At 35.1% G+C, this 17,240-nt stretch overlaps 1 protein-coding gene across 3 annotated transcripts in view; it reads right to left on the minus strand.

Moving 5' to 3' along the window:
- Positions 1 to 17,240, minus strand: part of VPS13C (vacuolar protein sorting 13 homolog C) — a 186,053-nt gene that overhangs the window by 109,984 nt on the left and 58,829 nt on the right. For all 3 annotated transcript variants that reach the window (XM_057722664.1, XM_057722667.1, XM_057722666.1), the window contains 8 exons: positions 16,929 to 17,058; positions 16,289 to 16,383; positions 8,632 to 8,774; positions 7,590 to 7,782; positions 6,283 to 6,397; positions 5,575 to 5,711; positions 4,487 to 4,610; positions 2,993 to 3,110 (listed from right to left, as the gene is read on the minus strand). In XM_057722664.1, coding sequence (XP_057578647.1) covers positions 2,993 to 3,110; positions 4,487 to 4,610; positions 5,575 to 5,711; positions 6,283 to 6,397; positions 7,590 to 7,782; positions 8,632 to 8,774; positions 16,289 to 16,383; positions 16,929 to 17,058 — 1,055 coding nt within the window. The remainder of the gene's footprint in view (positions 1 to 2,992; positions 3,111 to 4,486; positions 4,611 to 5,574; positions 5,712 to 6,282; positions 6,398 to 7,589; positions 7,783 to 8,631; positions 8,775 to 16,288; positions 16,384 to 16,928; positions 17,059 to 17,240) is intronic.

Consider the following 17,240-nt stretch of genomic DNA (forward strand, 5'->3'; position numbering starts at 1 on the left):
GAAAATCAACAAAATAAAAAACAAATACAATATAGAAAATAATTGAAACCAAAAGCTGATTCTTTCAGATCAACAAAATTGATAAACCTCTAATCAGACTGAACAGAAGAAAAAGAGAAAAGGAACAAGTTACTAACATCAAGAGTGAGGGAAACAGCATCACTACAAATTCTACATGTATTAAAAAGGTGAGATGGAAATATTATGAGCAATTTGATGACAATAAACTCAACAACTAAGACATGAAAGACAAAGCTTTTCTTTGCAATGCAAAAAAATAGATAATCTGAACAGCCCTATATCTATTAAAGAAACTGAATTTAAGTTAAAGAAAATTAATTTGTAGTTAAAAACCCTGCCCCAAAGAAGAAAACTCCAGGCCCAGGCGCCTTCACTGGCAAATTCTATCAAACATACAAAGAGGAAAAATACCAATTCCACACAACTTCTCTCCATGAAGCCTGATACACTGATGCCAAAACACGAAAATAAAAGCATGGATCGATATCCCTCATAAACAGATGTAAGGTTTTGAAACTTTATAACAAAATTTTAGCAAGCCAAATCCAATATTTTAAAAGAATAATACATTACTACTAAAAGAGTTTATCTAGTAATGTATGGTTGATTTAACATCCAACTGATAAAAGAGTATCAATGAACTACTGATACAACATGAATAAATCTCAGATCAATTATACTGAATGCAAGAAGTCAAAAAAAAAAAAGGAATTGAAACTGTATGATTTTACTTATATAAAATTCTGGAAAACTCTAACAAAACTGTAGTGTCAGAAAGCAGATCAGTGTTGCCTGGGGATTGAGGGGAGCAGAGTTAGCAGGTAGGGATGTGAGGGAGAGAATACAAAGGGGCACAAGGACTTCTGAGGATGATGTGCTCACTACCTTGACTGTGGTGATGGTTTCACAGGTAAACACTTACGTCAAAACTCATCAAAATGTACACTTTAAACAAATGTAGCTTACTAAATGCCAATAATACTTCAATAAGGCTGTTTTTAAAAAAAGCAGCAAAAATATTTCGTAATTAATCTACTTGAATTCAAAATTCAGTTTCTACTTTCCATTCCCTTATATTATTCTCAAGATTTTATATGGTTTTGTAATCAAAAGAGCCTGTATTGTTTATGGTTTCTTTCGCTGTGCAAAAGCTTTTAAGTTTCATGAGGTCCCATTTGTTTTTTCTTGATTTTATTTCCATGATTCTTGGAGGTGGGTCAAAAAGGATGTTGCTTTGATGGATGTCATAGAGTGTTCTGCCTATGTTTTCCTCTAGGAGTTTTATAGTGTCTGGCCTTACATGTAGGTCTTTCATCCATTTGGAGTTTATTTTTGTGTATGGTGTTAGGAAGTGCTCTAATTTCATTCTTTTACATGTTGCTGTCCAATTTTCCCAGCACCACTTATTGAAGAGGCTGTCTTTTTTCCATTGTATACTCGTGCCTCCTTTGTCAAAGATAAGGTGCCCATATGTGTTTGGGCTTACTTCTGAGTTCTCTATTCTATTCCATTGATCTTCCTTTCTATTTTTGTGCCAGTACCCTCAGAATGGGAAAAAATAATTGCCTATGAAACAACGGACAAAGGATTAACCTCCAAAATATACAAGCAGCTCAGGCAGCTTCATACCAAAAAAGCAAATAACCCAATCCACAAATGGGCAGAAGACCTGAATAGACATTTCTCCAAAGAAGACATACAGATGGCCAACACACACATGAAAAGATGCTCAACATCACTCATCATCAGAGAAATGCAAGTCAAAGCCACAATGAGGTATCACCTCACACCGATCAGAATGGCCATCATCACAAAATCTGGAAACCACAAATGTTGGAGAAGGTGTGGAGAAAAGGGAACTCTCCTGCACTGTTGGTGGGAATGTAAGTTGGTACAGCCACTATGGAAAACAATTTGGAGGTTCCTTAAAAAACTACAAATAGAACTACCATATGATCCAGTCATCCCACTCCTGGGCATATACCCAAAGAAAACCATAATCCCAAAAGAAACTTGTACCATAATGTTTATTGCAGCACTATTTACAATACCCAGGACATGGAAGCAACCTAAATGCCCATCAACAAATGAATGGATAAAGAAGATGTGGCATATATATACAATGGAATATTACTCAGCTATAAAAAGGAATTAGATGGAGCTATATGTAATGAGGTGGATAGAACTACAATCTGTCATACAGAGTGAAGTAAGTCAGAAAGAGAAGGACAAATATTGTATGCTAACTCACATATACGGAATCTAAAAATGGTACTGATGAACTCAGTGACAAGAACAAGGATGCAGATACAGAGAATGGACTGGAGAACTCGAGGTATGGGAGGGGGCAGGGGGGTGAAGGGGAAACTGAGACGAAGTGAGAGAGTAGCACAGACATATATATACTACCAACTGTAAAATAGTCAGTGGGAAGTTGTTGTATAACAAAGGGAGTCCAACTCGAGGATGGAAGATGCCTTAGAGGACTGGGGCGGGGAGGGTGGGGGGGACTCGAGGTGGGGGGGAGTCAAGGAAGGGAGGGAATACGGGGATATGTGTATAAAAACAGATGATTGAAGCTGGTGTACCCCCAAAAAAATAATTAAAAAAAATGTTAATTGCTAATCCAATAATCTAAACAGCTTGTGAAATTAAACTATTGCTTCCTTTTTCAAAAAAAAAAAGAGCCTGTAGTTCTTAAAGACTATTTTTCAACACTGAACCTTGAATTCGATCCATTCAAAAGCAGGGATAAGCAACTTTTAGAAAATGTAAAAGCCCAAATACTTCTGAAATGAGAGAGGTGATACACAATTCAAATAAACATTTTCTTAAAAATGTATTTCTGCCATAAGATAAGCATTTTTTTCTACCCTTCAGAAATCTAGCTTTGCTTGCTTAAAATTCAGTAACTGATGCACATATAATTCGTTTTGTTGATTTCATAATGTAAAGGAAACTCATACATTACCTGGCCATCCTAATGTCTTTTTCCACCATTGCCTTGGCCAACTCAACATGAATATCCATGGGTTGCAATATATGCATAGTTGATGGATGTTGAAATCGACACTTTTTCCAGTTTTCATCTTAAAAAAATTTTTTTAATTGAATGACGAGTATTTATTTATTAAATAATTATTTTTAGATTATCAGATGTTCTATGGAAAACTAACCTATTAGAAAATAATTAATAAATATATTCAATAATACCGACTTTTACTTCCTTCAACATACAAGCTAAATGACCTATATTTTTTAATACAGATTGACAAAAGGCAAAGACTATGATATAAAAATAATTCTAAAGATTTGGTGAATTTTTTTTTAAAAAATAACATTTTACATTTTAAAGCAAACAGGGAAAAGACCTAGGAATTTACTGCCTTGATTCCAGAATTAGAGATCAAGGTTGGGGGGTTGCTGTGAAAAAATGAAAAAATAGGAAAAAAAGACAAAAAAAAAAAGAGGCTTCTGGGGGTCCTAAGTGCAATAATTCTAAAGCAAAAATGAGTTTTATCAAACAAGATTTTATGACAAAAAACTATGGTGGTCACTTCTCTTCCAGATAAGAAGCTTCCAAAGACAGACTTCCAATAACCAACAGAACCCTACACAGATCTTAACTGACAGCAATGAGTTTACCTTTTATTGCTTATAATTCAAGCAATTACTATTAAGTACATACAAAAGAAAAGGCAGCTTTAGTGGTCTGTATAGGTACTTCTCTTCAAGGAATTAATAGGCTCAATCTATAAAACTAAGTAGAGCATTATATATTTACATCTTAATAAACCTCATCACTGACACTATAGTATACTACACACGGAAACTATGTCCCTTCCGCCAGTGCCCTAGCACAGAGTGATGTACTTAAGGATATTTTGCAAATATTTATTGCTTCTAGAAGCTAAAGAAATACAGAGAATCAACAATCTTCATTTAAGCAGTTGAAAACACCAAAGCTTTTGGAAAATAATTAAAATCACTACATGTAGGGTTTAAAGGCTAGATCCATACCTCCCAGGTATCTACAAAAGCAGAAAATGTAATACTATTCAAATAAAGGCTCGACCGATAGTAAAATATTTAAAAATAAAGGCACCAAGGGAAACAACATTGAGACATCCCAAACACACTGCGACAGAGGAACATGAGCCAACTGCAACTTCTATTTTGTGTCCTGGGCAGTTTTATGTCACATTAAAACAAACAAACAAAAAAAACAGGCAATGACTGGACTTGGATTCAAATGGTACTAAGTACCCTAAGATGAACAGACTCATCTCTATCTGTAATTGTGACAAAGATTTTCACTGATGGGCTCCTATTTGGTTCTCTTAAGTGACCAACAATGTATGTGTTCAAAATGTTATCAGGGTTGATATACACACAAACATACATATCTATTTACCGAAGCTACTCAACATAATTTCAAGATCCTGAAAACTGAGCAACAGTTTACCTGCTCTTGCAAAGAGTAGTTGCACACTTTTTATTTCAACATCAAACTTGTCATATGCCTTATCCATTATTTCTTCCAGAGATGAACTACTAGTCTTCTGCAAACCTTGATCTTTACTGTTAAGCTAAAATGGAGAAAAACTTTCAAATTTTTAACAGAAAAATCCAGATATCAACATACTTTAGTTGTGTTTTCTTAAAGCCTAAATAAAATTAAAACTCTGCCCTTAATGAAGTCACATTTTGCTTAATTTCCTAGCAAATATTTTATTAGGAATATACTATTTCTGCATACGGCTCTATTATGTTTGGCTAATAGGTGCTCAGCACATTTAAATTAATTATGAGATGAGTTACACAGTCATCTACCTCAAATAATCTGTCTAGACATGCAACTCTTCCTGGCTCTCAGGAGTTGTCACCACTTGTGGTTCAAGCTCCCCTACTAGCTACCCTAAACTCTTCACCATGAAACCTTCACCCTAAACAGAAGGTTTTATTCCTTCCTCGCCCCACTATGTAACTAGAATAATTAGGCCATTAGAATTCAGCTCCAATATCAACTTTCTTTCCCTCTTCCCAAAGGAAACAAGGATCAGTTCAGGACTTTATTTTTTGAAATCTTTACTTTTTCTCAGAAGATTGGATTTCTAGGAGGTTCAACACCCAAGCCCTTGGAGTTCTCCTATTCTACTTAGTTGCTGTAAGTGATTTAACAAACATATATTCATATCTGTATATTTTTCGATTCTTAAGATATATGAATAAACAGAGAAAACTATGTAATTAGATTCTGGAAACCTAGGAGTGCTTGAAAACTAGGAATGTTCCTCTCCAATTAGGAAAAGACAGCAGTAATCCAGTCCTCAATGTCAGATCATCCATCATTTCAGAAAATATTAGGTTTTTTTTTTTAATAGTCGTAAAATACATATAAACTACACAATCGAAGCTAGTCTTGACAAAATGCTAACAAGAAGTAAGTTTAGGTTTAGTTTAAATGAACCCTGAGGGAAAAACAGCAAACTGTCAGACAGTCAGCTACTGGGCTGAGCAAAAATGGGCAGACAGAAATGCATATACACTTACCCGAAATGTACCAAAATCTAAGATGAGAAGATCTGACTTTTCATGGTGGAAACCTGTCTGTGGAACTATTAGGTAAGAAGGTTTCAGATTTATTCTTAAATCAAGGACTTTCCGGGTTTCAATAATATGTGTAAGTCCTAAAAGAAGAAAAAGAAATGATGAAAGATTATACAGTTAAACTGAAAAATGTTATCATATTATTAACGTCGAGAATAAGAATATCACTTGACAAGTATGTTGGAGGAGTTCTTCTCGCCCATTTCTCCATTCAGTGTGTAAGATGAAACTGCATATGGTCAATGGGAAACAGTCATACCTTATAGTACAATAAAACCAACACGCTAGTGTTCTAACCAGAGATAGAAAAATTCATTATTTCTTTAGTTAAGTAACCAGATACAGGTGGCCTGAGTTTAGAGGCCATGATGCACAAAAGTATGTATCTTTAAAACTCGATTCACACACGGCATAGTGAACAGTCCCTTAAGAACTGAGACAGGGATGTTTTCCATCTCAGGCTCACTCTGCAGCACAGGTTCCTGAAGGTAACAGCAGACAGAACCATCTGTGCCCATATTATTCTCTTTCTCACCCAGTTTGGCAGGTGTATTTGACAAAAGCTACCTATACTATTTTAAATATAGTATTTAAATCAGAACAGAAAAAAATTTGAGAGTTTAGATGACGATGCTTATGCAAATTCTTTACCTGTAGCTGTTTTCTCTTTAATTTCTTCCAGCTTCATCAATGTAGCTGATGTTATTTGCTCAAGATCTAATCCTCTGTTTGACTGAAAGAATTCAACCACTGCATTGATGGTTTTCTGTAAAATTATTTAAAATATAAGCAAGTTATACACAGTACTTTCTATATTATAAATTTTAAAGTTTTCAGTTTAATCAACTCAGATCTCTGAACCGAGGCGGTACACCTCCAAAGATAATCTACCCTACTACGTCTCGCTCTGGAATGAAAGAAAATCTGAAAAAAAGTATAGCCCACTTAAGCTTATTGGAAAGGCAACAAATGTGTGCACATCATTAAGGTGACGTTATATGTTCTATGGTACCATGTTGATGTAGCAATGGGGCATGACTTCCAGTCTTAGCCTCCAGATTACAAGGTGAAACTCCAATACTGCAATTGGATTCCCCTGTGCTTTGAAGTTTAGAGAGGAAATGAGAAAGCTGTCCAGTCCTTACCTATACCCAAAATTTGAGCTTAAAAATCTTCTCGCAAGAAAGAATGAGTTCTGGGGATTGGATGTACAACAGTATAAATATACTCAACCTCACTGAATTATACACTTAAAAAATGCCTAAGATGGTAGATTATATATATGTTACCACAATTTAAAAAAAGTCGTAGAATACAATAAGTTCTGCCTTCCACCCACACTGTGAATTTACTTCTAAACTGTACTATAAAAATAAATCAGGGATCTCAATTACATAGTGGGACTAACCTACAAGTGATGGAATGAGTAATGAACCACACCCACCCTGCTGGCTAGCTCAAGATGAGTTAAGAGAGTCTGAATAAAGATGAAGCTACAGATATAGAACTGGAACCAGCATTTTCAATAACTCAGAAATGGCAACGCTTTTTTCTCATGTGAACAGTATCTAAAATTCTTCCATTTACTCCTAAGGTTCTTTAAATTGGTTCCAAACATTGAGGAGAAAGGGAGAATAAGCAAAAAGAAACTGGGGTAGGAAGCTGGTGTGTAATTATCTGCAAGTAGTTAGTTGGTATAATGAGCACAGGCTTCTTTAAGGGTACATTACATTTCTTAAAGACTTAACATAAGCATAGGTAATATACCTTACAGTAGGAATAAATCTGTAGCATGTGAAACATCAAAACTAACTGCTAAACATGTACTGCTATTTAAACAAGAAAAAAGTATCAGTAAACTGAGCTGCTAAGTAAATAAAGGTTAAATATGAAAAAGGATAAACAAGAAAACCATACGTCAGAGGCATAATAAAGATTCACTTTCTCCTTGCACTCACAGCATCGTAGATGACCTCCACAGGCTGAGACTGAACAACCAGAGTCTGGTCAGCAGTACTATTCTCTGGATTGGTTTCAAATTCAATTTTAAGCAAGGATGATGCAGTATCACCAATTGAAGCCACAAGTGATGGTATAATATCTTGCTGTCTCAGGCCTGTTATATACCAGTGTTCTAATTTTGCTTCCACCCTACAATCCAATGAAGGAAAAAGCAACATTACAAATAAGAGCCTCTGTAATATACTATGTTAAAATATAAATGTCCCTTTAAAAAAAAACTACTTTGAGAGTCAGGACCATTCCCATCACTCAGAGTTGAAGTCCAAACTCCTTACCCTGGCATTTAATTATGCATACAATCTGGGATGGTTTTCTTTTCCTGATTTGGTTTATTTTTTTGTTCTCCTCATCCTCATGAAAAATCCGCTTTAGGTAACTTCAGGACACTGTAGCACTGTTGCATGAACACGCTATACTTAACTCATGGAACTCATCTCCCTATTTCATGCCACCCTGAACACTCTCCCCCCTCATCCCTGCATGTGCTAGTCCTTTCCATTCAGTTAGCCTAAGTCCCAATTCTCTGAACCCAAGTTATTCTCTTCCACAACTGAGCTTGTGCAGCGTTAACTCTAAGGCATTTAACATTACAGCACCTTCTTGTGAGCTCTGAAATATTATACGGATCTTAAATTAACTTTCTGTGTTTCTTCTCTTGTGAACTACAGCATAAACACCTTGAAAACAGAATGTTATTGTTCCTACGCAGAGCCTTCATAGTAACAAATCTATGAATTAAATATAGTATGCAAAAAATATTTGTGAAGGAAAGAAGGAAGGGGATTACAAATGATGACCTCCTCATACAGTTCCATAACAAAACAAACGCAAATATAAAAGGACTATCTTCACACACAAAAGTAAAAAGAAATTAGAGATGAACTACTATTAATCATTTTTTTATGTTAAGTAACACTATATTTTTTTTGCCTAAAGTCATACTTAAAATAAAAATTAAAATAACTTTTTAAAACTTACTTAAGTGCCTGTGCTCCTGGACGCTGCGATACTTGGGTGCCAAGGCCAATTACCTGAATTTTCAGTATTTCTGGAACATTTCTGTTTTCTCTTATTGTAACAGAGGTGCTTACTAACCTCAGTGCCACTATATATGCAACATACTAAATGAAAGAATGAATGAAAATGGTTAAATTTTAAGAAATTACTTTAATAATTTTTTCATATTTAAATTAGTTACATCATAAAATGATCTAAAAAATGACCTAAAAAAACAACACAGTAGGTTTTTGCATCAAAATGTTCACTGTAAAAAAAGAACATTAAAAACTCAATACAAAGTTGCTTGCTCAAATAGGACATTTATAAAAGACTCAAAAATTTTTTTAATTTCTCTTAGTTTTAAAGGTAATAAACATGAAATGTGATAAAATATTTTGCAACCTAAAGATTCAATTCAGCAGCTTTCACTAAAGCAAATGAATTCAGACAAATCCTAGTTTGTTCTTTCACAGCTCTTTGAGGTGTAAAGTTACGTTGTTTACTTGAGATCTTTCTTTTTTCTTGATGTAGGCATTTATCACTATAAACATTCCTCTTAAAACTGCTTTTGCTGCATCCAGTAAGTTTGGTATGTTGTGTTCCCATTTTTGTTTGTCTCATGATACTTTTTATTTTCCCTTTTGATTTCTTCCTTGACCAAGGAGTGTGTTCAGGAGTGTGCTGTTTAGTTTCCATGTATTTCTAAATTTTGTAGTTTTCTTAAATTATTGATTTCTGGTTTCATTTCATTGTGGTTGGAAAAGATACTTGATATAATGTGTATTTTCTTGAATATTCTGAGACTTTTTTTTTGGTCCAATGTATGATCTATCCTAGAAAATATTCCATGTATTCCAGAAGAATAGTTATTCTTCTGCTATGTGGTGGAATGTTCTCTGTATTTCTGTTAGGTCCATCTGGCCTGTAGTGTTATTCAGATCCATTGTTTCTTTATTGATTCTGTCTGGATGATCTCTCTCCTGTTGAGAATGGAGTATTGAAGTCCCCAACTACTACCATATTTCTATTTCTTTCTTTTTTTTTAAGGAACTTCTTTTTATCTATCTATCTATCTATCTATCTATCTATCTATCTATCTACCTATCTATTTATTGGCTGCATTGGGTCTTTGTTGCTGCAGGTGGGCTTTCTCTAGTTGCGGCGTGTGGGCATCTCATTGCGATGGCTTCTTGTGTTGTGGAGCGTAGGCTCTAGGTGCGTGGGCTTCAGTAGCTGTGCACATGGGCTCAGTCGTTGTGGTTCACGGGCTCTAGAGCACAGGCTCAGTAGTTGTGGCACACGGGCTTAGTTGCTCTGCAGCATGTGGGATCTTCCTGGACCAGGGATCGAACCCATGTCCCCTGCATTGGCAGGCGGATTCTTAACCACTGCAATACCAGGGAAGTCCCTGTCTATTTGTTTGGGTTCTGTTAGTATTCAATTTATACATTTATGTGCTCCAGTGGGTATATAATGTATTTACAACTGTTACACTTCTTGATGGACTGCTCCCTTTATCATTATATAATGACCTTCTTTGTCTCTTCTGACCATTTTTAACCTAAAGTCTATTTTTTTCTGACATAAGTACAGCTACCCTGCCTTTTTTCGGTTAATTTTTGCTTGAAATATCTTTTTCCATCCCTTCACTCTCAGTCTGTGTGTGGCCTTAAAGCTAAAGTGAGACTCTTGTAGGCAGCATATCACTGTATCTTTAAAAAAAAAAAAATCCATTCTGCCAGTCTCTGTCTTTTGATTGGAGAATTTAATTCATTTGCATTTAAAGTAACTACTGAGAGGGCTTCCCTGGTGGCGCAGTGGTTAAGAATCCACCTGCCAATGCAGGCGACATGGGTTCAAGCCCTGGTCCAGAAAGATCCCACATGCCACAGAGCAACTAAGCCCATGTGCCACAACTACTGAAGCCCGCACACCTAGAGACCATGCTCTGCAACAAGAGAAGCCACAGCAATGAGAAGCCTGTGTACCACAATGAAGAGTAGCCTCCACTCTCTGCAATTAGAGAAAGCCCATGCACAGCAACAAAGACCCAACACAGCCAATAAATAAATAAATAAAAATTAATTCATTTAAAAAAAGACTGCAACATCAACTTTAAAAAAATAAAATAACTACTGATAGATAAGGATATATTATTTACCTTTTGTTGTTTCCTGACTCTATTTCATAGACTCTTTGCTCCTTACTTCCCCTCTTCTGGTGTGGTTTGATGACAATCACCTCTCTGGTTATCTGTTCTACCTCTAGTCTTGACCTATCAATTTTCGGGGCAGGATTTTTCTCTCAATGTCTTATTAACTCTCCAAAGTCATCAAGCAGATGTTCTTTGTATTTTGTTCAGTTTTTGAGGTAGAGGATTGGTCTGAATTAATTTGCTTTAGTGAAAGCTGCTGAATTGAATCTTTAGGCCACAAAATATTTTATCAAATTTCATTTTTATTACCTTCAAAACTAAGAGAAATTAAAAAAATTTCCCTGATACCAAAACCAGACAAAGACACCACAAAAAAAGAAAACTACAGGCCAATATCTCTGGTAAGTATAATCACAAAAGTCCTCAACAATATATCAGCAAGTCAAATTCAACAATATATAAAAAGTATCATACACCATGATCAAGTAGGATTTACTCCAAGGATGTAAGGATGGTTCAATATTCACAAATCAATCAATGTGATACACCACATTAACAAAAGGAAGGATAAGAATCATGTGATCATCTCAATAGATACAGAAAAAATATTTGACAAAATTCAACATCCATTCATGACAAAAACTCTCATCACAGTTGGTACAATGGGTACATATCTCAACATAATAAAGGGCATTTATGACAAACCCACAGCTTAACATCATACTCAATGTCAAAAAGCTAAAAGCTTTTCCTCTGAAATCAGGAACAAGACAAAAATGCCCACTCTCACCACTTCTATTTAACATACCATTTGAAGTCCTAACCACAGCCATCAGATGAGAAAAAGAACTAAAAGGTGCCCAAATTGGAAGGGAAGAAGTAAAACTATCACTATTTTCAGATGACTTTACACTATACATAGAAAACCCTAAAGCCTCTACCTAAAAAACTCTTAGAACTAATATATGAATTCAGTAAAGTTGCAGGATAGAAGATTAATAAACAGAAATCTGTTGCAAGACAAGAAGACAACCCTCAGAATGGGAGAATACTTGCCAACAAAGCAATGGACAAAGGATTCATCTCCAAAATATACAAGCAGCTCAGGCAGCTTCATACCAAAAAAGCAAATAACCCAATCCACAAATGGGCAGAAGACCTGAATAGACATTTCTCCAAAGAAGACATACAGATGGCCAACACACACATGAAAAGATGTTCAACATCACTAATCATTAGAGAAATGCAAGTCAAAGCCACAATGAGGTATCACCTCACACCGATCAGAATGGCCATCATCAAAAAATCTAGAAACAATAAATGTTGGAGAGGGTGTGGAGAAAAGGGAACTCTCCTGCACTGTTGGTGGGAATGCAAACTGATACAGCCACTATGGAAAACAGTTTGGAGATTCCTTAAAAAACTAAAAATGGAACTACCATATGACCCAGCAATCCCACTCCTCAGCATATACCCTCAGAAAACCATAATCCAAAAAGAAACATGTACCATAACGTTCACTGCAGCACTATTTACAAGAGCCAGGACATGGAAGCAACCTAAATGCCCATCAGCAGATGAATGGATAAAGAAGATGTGGCATATATATACAATGGAATATTACTCAGCCATAAAAAGAAATGAAATGGAGCTATATGTAATGAGGTGGATAGACCTAGAGTCTGTCATACAGAGTGAAGTAAGCCAGAAAGAGAAAAACAAATACTGCATGCTAACTCATATATACAGAATCTAAAAAAAAAAAAAAAAAAAATGGTACTGATGAACCCAGTGACAGGGCAAGAATAGGGATGCAGATGCAGAGAATGGACTGAAGGACATAAGGTGGGGGGGGGGGGGGGGCGGGGGGCAAAGGGGAAGCTGGGACGAAGTGAGAGAGAGAGATATATACACTACCAACTGTAAAATAGATAGCTAGTGCAAAGTTGCTGTATAACAAAGGGAGATCAACTTGATGATAGGTGATGCCTTAGAGGGCCAGGACAGGGAGAGTGGGAGGGAGTTGCAGGAGGGAGGGGATATGGAGATATATGTATAAACACAGCTGATTGACTTTGGTGTACCTCAAAAGCTGGTACAAGAGTGTAAAGCAATTATATTCCAATAAAGAGCTTAAAAAAGTAAATAATTAAAAATAAAAGGAATATAATTAGCAAAAAAAAAGAAATCTGTTGCTTTTTTATACACTAGTAATGAATGATAAGAGAATGCAAGGTAACAATTCCATTTAAAATCACATCAAAAAGAATAAAATAGCTAGGAATAAACTTAACCAAGGAGGTGAAAGACCTATACTCTGAATATTATAAAACACTGATAATGGAAACTGAAGGTGATACAAAGAAATGGAAAGATAACTCATGTTCTTAAATTGGAATAATTAATATTGTTAAAATGGCCATACTACCCAAAGCAATCTACAGATTTAATGCCATTCCTATCAAATTACCCTTGATATTCCTCACAGATCTAGAACAAATAATTCTAAATTTTATATGAAGCCATACAAGACTTCAAATTACAAAAGCAATCTTGAGAAAAAAGAATAAAGCTGGAGGTATCATACTACCTGACTTCACAGTATACTACAAAGGTACAGTAATCAAAACAGTATGGTACCTGCATAAAAACAGACACAGAGATCAACAGAATAGAGAGCCCAGAAATAAGCCCACACACTTATGGTCAGTTAATCTACGACAAAGGAGGAAAGAATATACAATAGAGAAAAGACAGTCTTCAATAAGTGATGCTGAGAAAACTAGACAGCACACGTAAAAGAATGAAATTAGAACATTTCCTCACCCCACATACAAAAATAAACTCAAAATGGATTGAAGACCTAAATGTAAGAGCTGAAACCATAAAACTCACAGAACAGAACACAGGCAGAATATTCTCTGACACGACTCATAGCAATAATTTTTTTGATACGTCTCTTAAGGCAAAAGAAACAAAAGCAAAAATAAACAAAACGGGACCTAATTAAATTTAAAAGCTTTTGCACAGCAAAGGAAACCATCAGCAAAATGAAAAGGCAACCTACCATATGGGAGAAAATATTTTCAAATGATATGACCCATAAGGGGTTAATATCCAAACTAGATAAACAATGCACACAACTCAATATCAAAAGACAAACAACACGATTAAAAAATGGGAAGAATACCTGAATAGACACTTTTTTCAATGAAGATACACAAATGGCCAAAAGACACATGAAAAAAAGTTCCACATGGCTAATCATCAGAGAAACGCAAGTCAAAACTACGAGACATCACCTCATGCCTGTCAAAATGGCTATCATCAAAAAGTCTACAAAAAACAAATACTGAAGAGGGTGTGGAAAAAAGGGAACCTTTCTACGCTATTGGTGGGAATGTAAATTGGTGCAGCCATGGTGGAAAACAGTATAGCTGTTCCTCAAAAAGCTAAAAGTAGAATTACCATATGATACAGCAATTCCACTCCTGGATGTATATCTGAAGAAAACGAAAACACTAATGCAAAAAGATACTTGCACCCCAATGTTCACAGCCGTATTACGTACAATAGCCTAGATATAGAATCAACCTAAATGTCCATCAACAGATATAGAGAACAAACTAGTAGTTACCAGATGGGCAAGGGAAAGGGGAAGGGGCACAAAAGGGGTTTGGAATTAAAAGGTACAAACTATTATATATAAAATAATAAGCAACAAGGATATATTATATGTCACGAGGAAATATAGTCATTATTTAGTAAGAACTTTAAATGGATCATAATCTATAAAAGTACTGAATCACTATGGTGTAACCTGAAACTAGTATAATACTGTAAATCAACTATACTTCAATTTAAAAAGATTAAGCAATAACTTCATATGGAGGGAAATACACTGCCAATTCTCTTCAGAAAAAAAAAAAGAAACCACAATGAGATATCGCCTCACACCTGTCAGAATCGCTATTATTCTGTACCAATTTACATTCTTACCCTTGTACACTATGAGTGGGAATGCAAATTGGTATAGTCACTATAAAAACCAGTGAGGAGATTCATCAAAAAATTAAACACAGAAGTACAATATGATCCAGCAATTCCACTTCTGGATATTCATCTGAAGGAAATGAAACTAATAACCCAAAGAGATATGTGCACTCCCATGTTGACTGCAGCATTCTTCACAACAGCCAAGATACTGTAACAATATAAGTATCCATCGATGGATGAAAGAAATAAAAATGTGGTGTGGATATACACAATGGAATATTATTTAGCCATAAAAAAAGGAAAGAAATCCTGCGACAATATGGATGTAGCCTGAGGACATTATGCTAAGTGAAGTAAGTCAAACAGAGAAAGACAAATACCATATGGTCTCACTTGTATGTGGAATCTAAAAAGACCAGACTCATAGAAACAGAGAATGGATTGGTGGTTGCCAGAAACAGGGAGCAAGATGTGGAGGAAACTGGTGAAGGTAGTCAAAGGTACAAACTTCCAGTTACAAGATGAATAATTTCTAGGGATGTAATGTAATTTAATGTAACAAATACATAAAAGACTCCCACAAGCCAGTAAGAAAGACAACTCAATAACGAACAAGAGACGCAAAGCCACTTCAGGAAAGAAGATATCTATCAGGCCTACAAAGATACAAGAGTGAAAACCTTCTTCAGTCATCCAGGAAACGCAAATTAAAACCACAATGAAATACTACATATTCACCATTTAGCATGGATAAATTTAAAAGTCTGATAATGGTAAGAGTTCGTAAAGATGTAGAACAAGAATCTTCATATACTACTGATGCAAATGTTTTCCAGATTGGAAAAGCATTTAGCAGAATCTATTAAAGTTAAATATACTCATACCCTATGATACAGCAATTCCACTCCTAAGGATATACTGAGCAGAAAACCTCATATGCCAACTAAAAGACATTTACAAGAAGTTAACAGCAGTATAACCACCAAAAAACAAACACAACCCAAATGCCCATCAACAAAATCATGAATAAATAAGTTGTGGTATTTTCAAATGAAAATACCTGTACAGCAATGAAAATTAGCAAGATATATCTAGGGAACCGCGACAGTAATTACACAGCTGTTCTTTATGACAAATCAAATGAGCAATACATTTTGGTTTTGCTCACTCTTTTATACATGAGTTACATTTCACACACACACAATTTTAAGATAAAATTTTTAAAAGACTTAATTTACCTCTATAATAACTATTTTTATCAGGTTATTCTCACACTCACTAAAGCAACTAAATCTGAAGTTGGAGACAGTTTTAATTAGTAAGGTCTGACTAAAACATTCAACAAACTGTGGAGCAGAAACAAATTGTAACATTTGCTGTTGTTTTTTTTTTTTGTAACATATTTTTATTAGTACCTTTAAAAATCAATAACTTGTTAACCTAATTCAAGATAATACAGAAGAATGAAACCACCTAAATAATTACCTGCTTGGGTAAAGTTAGGTTGTGGGTGCTCTCACTATAACCAATAGCCGTGAAGAGCTTATCTTTTTCCTCTGGTGTCATAAGGTCATCAATAGCTACAAAAAGACAATATTTTAAGAAATCAATTGCTTCAGTCTTACAGATATAATGAAAAAAATCAAAACAAACTAACAAGTGGCCTAAAATCAACAGACACAAATGCTAAAAGCAAAAGCAGCAAAGTAACTTCCTCTAATACACTAATTTGACTTGCTAAACAGGTCAAGAAAATGCAGAGAGATACCATTAAGGGAATTCAGGTGTCACATAACAATTTTATAATTCCCTAAGTATTTTTAAAATTAAGTGAAACATCTAATTAAATATCTACACAAAAAGTAACAATAAGGAATGCTACATGTGAGATTTCTGAATCTCAACTTTTAAAATTTCACACAAATAATTTTTCTCAAAAATACAAAGTTTTATTTCAGTTAAAGACAGAAACGTTCCATCTTGATATATTTGCTTATATGTTTACTATACTGAGCTATTTTTATTTCAAAAATACTATGAAATAAAATTCAACTAACTGGCTAAAACATATTTTACACATTTTTTCCTTATCAGTGTACAATATATTATCTGTCTCAGAACTTACTTTCAGGAATCAAAGATTCTTCATCTTTTTTCTTAGATTCCTTCTTACCCCAAAACCCACTAAACCAGCCTCCACGTTTCTCGCCTGTGTCACCACACTTTTTCCTTAATTTTTGCCCAGATCGAATGACCTGAAAAATAAAAATCGAAACATTTAATTAAAGAATAACTGCTCTTGGACTTCCTAGGTGGCACAGTGGTAAAGAATTCACCTGCCAATGCAGGGGACACGGGTTTGAGCCCTGCCCTGGGAAGAATCCACATGTCACGGAGCAACTAAGCCTGTGCGCCACAACTATTGAGCCTGTGCTCT

The sequence above is a fragment of the Hippopotamus amphibius genome, chromosome 2 (genome assembly GCF_030028045.1).
Source record: "Hippopotamus amphibius kiboko isolate mHipAmp2 chromosome 2, mHipAmp2.hap2, whole genome shotgun sequence".
Classification (NCBI taxonomy): Eukaryota; Metazoa; Chordata; class Mammalia; order Artiodactyla; family Hippopotamidae; genus Hippopotamus; species Hippopotamus amphibius.